At 41.4% G+C, this 10,572-nt stretch overlaps 1 protein-coding gene across 1 annotated transcript; it reads right to left on the reverse strand.

Annotated features, from left to right (window-relative positions):
• Positions 1–367: 367 nt before the first annotated feature.
• LOC117659020 (vomeronasal type-2 receptor 26-like) lies at positions 368–8,180 on the reverse strand. The gene is made up of 4 exons (XM_034407132.3): positions 7,263–8,180; positions 2,958–3,185; positions 1,792–1,918; positions 368–1,266 (listed from the first exon to the last, which is right to left on the reverse strand). Exons 1-4 carry the CDS (start codon positions 8,073–8,075, stop codon positions 368–370), a joined length of 2,067 nt encoding a protein of 688 aa, XP_034263023.3. The 5' UTR covers positions 8,076–8,180.
• Positions 8,181–10,572: the final 2,392 nt, after the last annotated feature.

A 10,572-nucleotide genomic window follows, 5' to 3' on the forward strand; every position in this document is an offset into this window, starting at 1 on the left:
AAGACTTTACTATTTCAACAAGCCGGGCTGAGGAGATAATGAATTTTAAACGGGTATTTTAATCTTGGGGTTTTTTTTAAAAAAGGGCCAAATTATTTAATTTGTTTTAATTGTTTTTTACATTTTATGGTATATATTAGTTTTTATTAATGGCTGTGCACCACCCTGAGTCCTTCGGGAGAAGGGCGGTATAAAAATTTAATAAATAAATAAATAAATAAATAAATAAATAAATAAATAAATAAATAAATGTTTGAAACATGTGCACAGCTTCCTCAGATCATTTGCTTATTCATGTTTATGAATATAGTTTTATGCATAGAAGAGATTAGCATTGGGTTGTTCAAAATTCAATCCCATTCTTTTTCTATTTCTTGTGTATTAAATGCTCTCTAGAGTTGAGTTCAGGCCTCAGTACAATTATATAGATTTTGGGAACGAAGATGCATCCCAGTAAGCCAGCACTGGAAGACAGGATAGAGAAGATCTCCACAGCCACCATGTACTTCCCTTTGGTGCTCATGTAAGTAGGGACAAAGGTCAGCCAAACACTACAGAAAACCAACATGCTGAAAGTGATGAACTTGGCTTCATTAAAACTGTCTGGCAACTTCCTGGCTAGGAAGGCCACAGTGAAGCTGAGAAGAGCCAAAAAACCCATGTAGCCCAAGACAGAATAAAACATGATGATGGAGCCTTCATGACATTCAGCTATGATTTCTCCATGGAGTGTTTCCATGTCCAAATTGGGAAATGGAGGAGAAGTACCCAGCCAAACAATACAAATACCTGCTTGAATGAAGGAACAGAAGCAGACAATAGAATAGGCCAACTTTTGCCCGACCCATTTGTGGAATAGGCTTCCTGGCTTTGAGGCTAGGAATGCTACAATGACCGTGATGGTTTTGGCCAATATAGAAGAGATTGCAATAGAGAAGATGATGCCAAATGTTGTTTGTCGGAGGAGGCAGGTCACCTTATTGGGCTTCCCAATGAACAGAAGTGAACAGAGGAAACAAAGAAAGATGGAGATAAGTAGAAGGTAGGTGATGTTGCGATTGTTGGCTTTGACAATGGGTGTGTCCCGTTGCTTAATAAAGATTGTAAACACCAAAGCTGTAACCAGGGACAAAAGGAGAGCCAGAGACACCAGAGTAATGCCCAGTGGCTCTTCAAAGGAGAGGAAATTCAGCGTCTTTGGAATGCATTCATTGTGAGCTTGGTTTGGAAATTGATCCTCTGGACAATGGTCACAATTTTCCATATCTGAAAAGAGAAAAATAATTTCTTTACAGAATAAAACTTTTCCCAAGGCCTAGAATTGCTTTTCTGGACTTCCTTGCAGAGAAAATGTTCCATAAATTCTTTTGCAAATCTGTATTCTACCTACATTTTTAAAAAAATGAACACTGAAGGGAAAAACCATTTAGATTTTCGTACATTACAATTCACTTGGCCTATTGGAGTGCACTAGGTTTAATAGCACTTCTGAACAAGAGAATAGCATGTAAAAATTTCTAAATCTCTCTCATCTAATGGAAAAGAGAAAGAAGCAGCTTTAGATCCTGGAATATGGGCAGTAACTGCTTGCTTCATGTACAGTTCCATATCACTTGAATTAGATTTAATCTCAAGGATCGAGAAATGGGCTACAGGACATCTCTTCCTTCTCTTGCTTTGAGATGAACCAATACAGCAAGCAATACAATTGAAGAGATTCTTGTTAAATAGAAGACAGGCTGCAGAAACGAACTTTTATGCATAGGTCCTTTGGGATGCCACGAATCTTACCCATTTGTCTGGATACCATCTTTTCTGGACACCAACCACAAGCATAGCAGCAAAATTTCTGCCCTTCAATCTTGTTCTTTGTTTTTCCCAGAGGACAAGGATCATTACATAATGAGGCTGGAGGTAGCTATCCTCAAAGAAACAAAGAGGTCAGTATTAGTCTTTTGCTTTTACTTACATCCAATGAATATAAATGAGATAGTAGAGAGTCAGACCTGCCATCGAGCAAACTCAGCTGGTTTAATCACGAAAAAGTTTTCCCAAATAGAAAAAAAGATGAGGATTAACCTTTTGGAGTTTTTTTTTCCTTGTACATACAATGAATAAGAATCACACTGTTGATAGTCGTGACATGAAAAAGACAATTTGACTGGGAAAAAGTTGCCGGAACCAGGAACCTAACTGAAGTTGCATTTCATTTGTTTTTAGTTTAGCTGAAGTTTAATTAATAAAAGACAGCCCAGTGTAGGAGGTGACCAGGCTGAGAAGGGCCAAGCATATCATCAGTTTGGAATCTCTTTGTACCCACAAGAGATGTAAGTCCAGGCCTCCTTGAATTCCTCTGACTCTTATTTACTGCCAGCTTGGCTTGAATGTTAGTAGTTCAGATTCTTGTAGAGAGCTTTAGCAGGCAATAAACATATATTCATTTGAACTGCCTGGACTTCTGATTTTCTGAGTTTGACACCCACATTTCTATTCATACCTTGATGATTTTCCAATTCCTCCACATGTTGATTACTACCTATAAACTCCTACATCGTATACGGTACAGCCTGGTTACTTGACGCAAAAGTATAATTGTCAACTATATGTTTCTCAAAGTCATCTTGACCATGAGATGATTAGGAAATAAATTCATCAATCGATTGATCGATCGATCGATCAATCAATCAATCAAACAACTAACCAATACTTAAATTTCCATCACCCTATTTTCATTTGAACAGGTTAGAAACTCTAAAGGTTAGAAATTTTAAAGAAAGAGAATATCCATCACTAACCAGTCAGTAATGCAGTACGTCTGCTTTTGCATACCTTTGATAGAGATGCACTGAAATTTAATTGGGGCCTATGGGCTAGTTGCCCTCTATGGGCTAAAGAAAAGGCTAGAAGGATGAAAAGCAATACATATGATTTGGGTCTTTTAGTCCATGTTATGGTACCTGAATGAATTCATGATGCCACTGGATTTTGTCTGGATATATGTGGAAAGTTTTTCCTGGAGGAGCTTGTGGATCCAATTCTCCAACTGGGATGTTGATGTAAGAGTTGTTTGGGAAAGTAACCAGGTTTACAATGTCAAATCCAGCTTGTATTATTCCATCTTCATTTAATTTAATTTCATCTCTAGCATTATTGTTGAAGGAAATTCTCTGCAGAAATGGGTGGAGCTTGCAGAAGAAAAAGCATAAGGGTTTAATGGTGGCTACCTAGGTGGCTCAGTGGCTAAGACATTGAATTTGTCAATCAGAAATGTTGACGGTTCGAATCCCTAGTATAGGTCTCCTGCGTGAACAGGGGCTTGGACTAGATGACCTCCAAGGTCCCTTCCAACTCTGTTACTGTTACTTTGAGGGTTAAAGAGAACATAGAATTTAGAATAACAGAATTGGAAGGGACCTTGGAGGTAGTCTAGTCCAACCATCAAATGTCCAGTCTGTTCTGGAAAGCTTCCAGTGATGGGGCACCCACAACTTCTGAAGATAAGCCATTCTACTGGTTGATTGCTCTTATCATTAGGAAGTTTCTCCTTAGTTCTAGGTTACTTCTCTCCTTGATTGGCTTCCACCCATGGTTTCTTGTCTTGCCTTCTGGTGCTTTGGAAACTAGGTTGACCCCCTCATCTTTGTGGCAGCCTCTCAAATATTGAAACACCTCTGTAGTACTTCCTCTAGTCCTTCTTTTCACTAGACTAGCCATCCCCAGTTCCTGAAACCATTCTTTATATATTTTAGCCTCCAGCCCCCTAATCGTCTTTTCTACTCGTCTCTTATTTATTTATTTATTTATTTATTTATTTATTTATTTATTTATTTATTTAATTTTTATACTGCCCTTCTCCTGAAGGACTCAGGGTGGTAAACATACATATAATTTGAAATAAAATTAATTTAAAATAATTAAACCGATTTGGCTCATCAATTAAGATCCTCCGCTCAGAGTTGAGATAAACTGAAAATTTATGCCAGTCCAGCTTGGTGAAATAGAAAGGTCTTCAAGGCACAACAGAAAGTACGGAGATCTGGGATAATTTGTATCCCTGGGGGTATCCTGTTCCATAGGGCAGGTGCCCCCACAGAGAAGGCTCTCCTTCTGGGAACCACCAGCCGACATTGCTTTACTGATGGCACCCTGAGGAGGCCCACTCTGTGGGAGCGTACTGGTTGATAGGAGGTTTTCGGTTGCAGAAGGTGGTCTCGTAAGTACCCAGGTCCTAAGCCATGGAGCACTTTAAAGGTAAGAACCAGCACCTTGAAGCGCACTCAGAAGACCACCGGGAGCCAATGTAGCTCGCGTAGGAGAGGTGTTACATGTGAGCGCCATGTTGCTCCCATAATCACCTGCGCAGCTGCATTCTGGACCAGTTGGAGCTTCCGGGTGCACCTCAAGGGTAGCCCCATGTAGAGAGCATTACAGTAGCCCAGTCGGGAAGTGACGAGGGTATGAGTGACTGTATGTAGGGAGTCCTGATCTAGAAAGGGGCACAACTGGCAAATCAGGCAAACCTGATAGAAAACTCCCCTGGCCACGGCCGTCATATGCTCTTCTAAAGACAGCCATGTGTCCAGGAGGACACCCAAGTTGCGAGCCTTCTCTGTGGGGCCCAATAGTCAGTGATGGTATCAGCTGGCTATATCGGGACGCCGGCAGCTACAGCCACTCGGTCTTGGAAGGATTGAGTCAGAGTCTATTTCTCCCCATCCAGATCCACATGGCTTCAAGGCACCGGGACATCACTGCAAGGGTATCATTGGGATGGTCTGGGGTGGAGATGTACAGCTGAGTATCATCAGCGTAAAGATGGCACTGTACCCCAAAACCATGGATGAGCTCACCCAGCAGCTTCACATAAATGTTGAACAGAAGAGGCAAAAGACCCTTGTGGCACCCCACAAATAAGGTGTCTTGAAGTCGACCTCACCCCTCCTTTCAACACAGACTGCGACCGGTCAGAGAGATAGGAGGAGAACCACCATAGAACAGTGCCTCCCACTCCCAGCCCCTCCAGTCGGCACAGGAAGATACCATGGTCGATGGTGTCAAAAGCTGCTGAGAGAACTAATAGAACCAGGATAGAGGAGCAACCCCTATCTCGAGCTCTTCAGAGATCATCAACCAATGCAACCAATGCCGTTTCAGTGCTGTAACCAGGCCTGAAGCCAGACTGGAATGGATCTAAATAGACAGTTTCATCCAGATAGTGCGGGAGTTGCTGTGCCACCACACTCTCAACAACCTTTGCCACAAAGCGAAGGTTGGAGACAGGACGGTAGTTTGCTAGAACAGCCAGGTCCAAAGAGGGCTTCTTGAGGAGGGGCCTCACCACTGCCTCTTCAAGGTGGAAGGCAAGAAACCCTCACACAGAGAAGCGTTTATAATCCTCTGGAGCCAGCCTCGTGTAACCTCTCGGGAAGCCAGTACCAACCAGGAGGGACACGGGTCCAATAAACATGTGGTTGCATTCAACTTCCCCAGTAACCTGTCCACGTCTTCAGGGGTCACAGGGTCAAACTCATCCCAAATAACATCCTCAAGATTCGCCTCCATCACTTCGTCTGAACTAACCCAGTCAGAGTCCAAGCCTTCCCGAATTTGAGCGATTTTATTGTGTAGTTATTGTGCAAAATCCTCAGCTCAACCTTGCAAGGGGTCTTCCCATGCTCCCAGATGGAGGAGGGAGCGGGTCACCCTAAACAGGGCGGCTGGGCGATTATCTACCGATGCAATAATAGCAGAAAAATAGTTATATTTTGCCGCTGCTATCGCCACTAAGTAGGTCTTAATATATGACCTCACTAGTGTTCGGTCAGATTTAGAATGACTGGCTCTCCAACTACTCTCTAGGCATCTTTTCCGGCGTTTCATTTCCCTCAACTCCTCGGAAAACCAAGGAGCCGGGCAACTTCGACGCTGGGTCAGAGGCCGCAAAGGCACAACCCGATCCAAGGCACCAATGGCCATCCTATCCCAGGTTGCCACCAGGTCTTCAATCGAGTTGTGAGCTAGAGTCTCAGGAAATGGCCCAAGCTCCATCTGGAATCTGTCAGGATCCATCAGGTGCCTGGGATGGAACCATTTAATCGGTTCCGCCTCCCTGTGGTGGGGTGTAGCCGACAGAAAGTCAAGCCTAAGGAGAGAATGGTCTGACCATGACAAGGGTTCGATGACTATATCCCCTATATCTAGGCCATTCAACCACTGGTCAGATACAAAAATCAAGTCCAGAATGTGTACCCCCCATGTGAGTAGGGCCATGAACTAACTGGGTCAGGTCCATGGCCGTCATGGAAGCTATGAACTCCTGAGCTACCTCAGATGTTTCACCGATGGATGGCAGATTGAACTCTCCCATGACAAGAAGCCTAGGAGTCTCAACCGCCTCCCTGGCTATTACATTGAGGAGATCAGGCAGGGCTGCTGCTATGTGGCAGGGAGCCAGGTATGCAATCAGCAGGCCCATCTGTAACCCATGGCCCCACTTCACGAGGAGGGACTCACATCCGGCTGTCTGAGGAACAGTGGCCTCCTTAGGATCAAGACTCTCCTTTATAATAACCGCCACCCCTCCACCCTTACCCTGAGCCCTTGGCTGATGGAATGCGTGGAAACCTGGTGGGCACATCTCTACGAGGGGGACTTCCCCTTCATGGCCCAACCAGGTCTCTGTAATGCCCACCAGGTCCGCTCTCCCCTCCTGAATTAGTTCACAAATGAGGGGGGCTTTGTTAGCTGCGGACCTGACGTTGCATAACATCAGCCTAAGGCTCGGGCCCTGAGACTCTGAGCAAACCAGGGAACGAGAAGAGCTATTTCTTTCCATAGAAATAGGTATGATTTCCCCAAACAATATGCCTTTTGAAATCTGAATCCCTTCCCCACCCAGGAATAAAATGTATGAAGCACTAAAACAATTTAATTGTATTATTGGACCACGTTAGACATTTTTTTAAAAAAATGGTACTCAATGATATTCTTCACTTATAACTCACAAAAGTAGTTGGAAAGAAGAAGCAATGGGAAGAAAATCTAGTAAAGGCAGAAGAAATTTGAAGAGCAGTTCGTTTGTGTGAAAAGAGATGTGTAGATATAGGGGTCAACATTTCTAATGTATGAATGTTGAAGAAAGGTGAACATTAGTGATGTTCAGAAAGCTCACCTACAATGGTCTGTTGACAAATTAAGTCCTGCCACTTCATTGTAACCATGAAGAATCTTTTAGAAGACAATTGAGTAAGTGGAACTCTTACCTGCCAGGCTTTTATACTTTTTGCTTGCATTTGATCCCTGTATTTTCGTGTCATCTGATGTGTCCTAACTGTGTGAGCATCTTGTAAGGCTTGAGCCACAGCGTAGACAGCATTGTAGATACTGTAACTATGGCCAAGTATGCTTGTTTCAAAGAAGGGTGCGGGAAGGTCCTCCAGTCTTTCCTCTCCGGTACATTCATCATCTGGAGAAGCACCATTATTGGGTGGTATGCAGTCAAAAGCTTGGTGCCAGAAATCTCTAATAAAGCCATCTTCATTTGTCCCAGATGGGGTGACAGCCTGTATAAATGGTTGGAAACCTGGAAGTTCTTTTTTGCTAATTGAGAAGGAAATGGCCCCATGGAACATTTGCATATCAACAGCCTTTTGTAAGGGTTGTAATGTAAAGTCATTTTGGGCCATCGTGATCCACACTTTTCTTGCAGAAATGGTCTCTAAAAAATTAGAAGTTGTTTGAAGAATAAATTTGGTCAAAAGTAGAGTAGAGGCCAGCCACAAAAAGACTATATTTTCTCCATATATAACAATTGCATTGGCTACTTTCTCTGTGAACAAGGTAATATGCTGCGTAGTTTCTTCAATTATTCCAGATAAGTCATACAAATGAAAATTTTTCTCAACCCTTTCAGTGAATTCAGAGCAGATTTCATTTTGTGAGAGCATGGGTTCCAGAGTTTGTATGAAATGTTCTCCATATTCATCATCCACAATGACAAGTCCTACCCACTTCCACCCAAAGTACAGAAAGAGCTGGATTAAACCCTCATACTGGAGAGCTTCATCGGGGGCCATGCGATAAAAAGGGGGGGAATGTGATTCATCGCTCGCTGCCAGTTGAAATGAGCCATAGGAAATCTAAAAGAAAGATAGATCTGATCATCTGTATGACAGTAATTTCACAAATCCATCCATTCACCCATCTTAATCTAGGACAATTTGCCACCACAACCACCAAATCACTGTGGGACAACTCATTGTGGGATAACTTAATGGAAGACAATTGTGCTCTAGAGCTGCTCCCCTCTTAATATTATTATTATTATTATTAATAATAGTCAATTGAAATGAGCCATAGGAAATCTAAAAAAAAAGAAAAGAGGAAGGAGTGATTTGTCTATCGATCTGTCTATCTCTCATCCATGTAGTTCAGGCCCTTTTGCTGCAGCTAAACTGCTTAATTTAAAGATACAAAATTTTAAATTTTTCCCAGGTTAACCATTCTGCCACATGTTGTCCTCCACATCTGTCAACATGAAACCCTGATATTTGTGCACATTATGCCTAAAATATATGAACTGAAATCAATGAGGTAGTTTATGATATGTAGCAAGACCACACACCTTCAAACGTTGCTCTAAAATTCTGTATGTGTGGATTCATTTTACAATTGCTGAAAGCAGCCATCTACTGAAGCAAAATTGATAGTTATCACAATTTGCACCTTACATTGTTGCTTATCTAATTCTACATCTGTTCACTGATGAACCAGGAAATTGTTCTGTGAAGGGAAAAATATAGATCTGATAATCTGCGTGATAGTAATTTCACAAGTCCACCCATTTTCAGCTAGGGTCTAGGACACAACAAGTTCTGCCTGGCTAATCTATAGTTCAACCTGTGGAATCTTGAAAAGCTGCAAAATTTCTGCCATGCGTATGGATGTTTCAGGGCTCATCCCTCCGATGACTCCCATAATATTCTTTTCAGTCCCACAAATATAATTGGGGACAATGTTATGGAACTTAAAAAGCAGGTCCAGAGTGGTACGATAGGTCATTAATGCATCGGAGTAGCTGTCATAGATGTGGAATCCTAGAGTGATGTTGGGCAAGATGTCAGGATCCTTGTTGATCTCTTTCACGGTAAACACTAAAGCCAAGTCGTGTTGGTAGAACTTTGTTATCACCCTGTAAATAAAGTGACTTATTCCAAAAGTGAATTATGATATGCATTATGCTATTAAAGAGATATGCAGTGAGAAAAAAAAAATCATAACTGGCATTGAAAACACGGTAAATATATTGTGATTTGGCTTTCCTATACTGCCCTTGCATTGTGTGTATTGAATATATCTTATTGTTGAATCTCCACAATTTGTCTCTTATGATTCAAATTCACATCCAATATAAAATGGATTGTTGAACTGTACACTTTAATAGATTCTTAAACTGTGATACCCAGAAAAATTAAAGTAAAGTATTTCTGTATATTTCTGACATTATATTCAATATCAATGTGATTGAATATAATATCATACATGGGTTCTGTTTGGAACAAGTGGAGGAACCATGGAATTTTTTACAAAAGGGAGATATAAATTCCTGAAATTGCTGAATAGATGTCATGTGAAAGTGTCTACACATGCATACACACACACACACACAAACCATTTTTTCCAGTCTTTATGAAGAACATTTCATCTAAATTTTTCAATGCGAATTTTAGTCCTTTATAATTTTTCATTTGATCTATAATTAGAACATGTCCACCTTATTAATTCCTGCACAATCTGTCCAATACCATTCAATGTTATAAAAAAACTGAACATTTTCCCTTTTAATGAAAAAAAAAATACTGAATATCAGCAATCATTAAATCTTCCAGAAGACGAGTCCCAAAACTTTGAAGAGAATGACTGAGCTGGGGAAAAAAAAAATGGGATGGGTTGATTTTTCAGTGACAATTTGAGTGTAGTGTTACTAATTTATGAGTAAATCTTCCAGGGGGGTTACAGTGATGATGAAAGTGGAGCTGAGGAACTCAGCCAGATATTGAGAAATCCGTGTTTCTTCCCTCAGAAGAAGAGGGATTGTTTCTGCTTAAGAGCTTAAGAGAAGATTGCGAGTAGAAGAATCCATGTTTCTACCCTTCTGGTTAATTTTTGTGTTTCCCCTTTGTTCAAATATTGTAAGAAGCCCTGTGATATTTTAAAATAGGACATGTGGACCCCGAGAGTCTAATCGGTACATTAAAAAATTACAGACATAACTAATAACTAATAGCATTGCTGGACTGAATGGTCTAAGGAAAGGTTGAGGATAGAAAAGGATGTATCTAAACTATTATAGTGCCTTTTATCTTAAGGTGAATTAGGGCTGGTGCTTTTTTTCCTCCACCCTGAGTGGAGAAAAGCTTCAACTTATGGATCAGACTGCAAATTGATTTCTTACAATGGGAAGGTAACTGATTCCTCAGAAGGGTGCACTTTGTACGCATAGTTGGGGAACCCATAATGAAGGAAGGATGCTATCCCACCAATGATGTATTTGCCTTCCTGGTGCCATTCATG

Source organism: Pantherophis guttatus, chromosome 4 (assembly GCF_059756535.1).
Source record: "Pantherophis guttatus breed Tessera chromosome 4, ASM5975653v1, whole genome shotgun sequence".
Classification (NCBI taxonomy): domain Eukaryota; kingdom Metazoa; phylum Chordata; class Lepidosauria; order Squamata; family Colubridae; genus Pantherophis; species Pantherophis guttatus.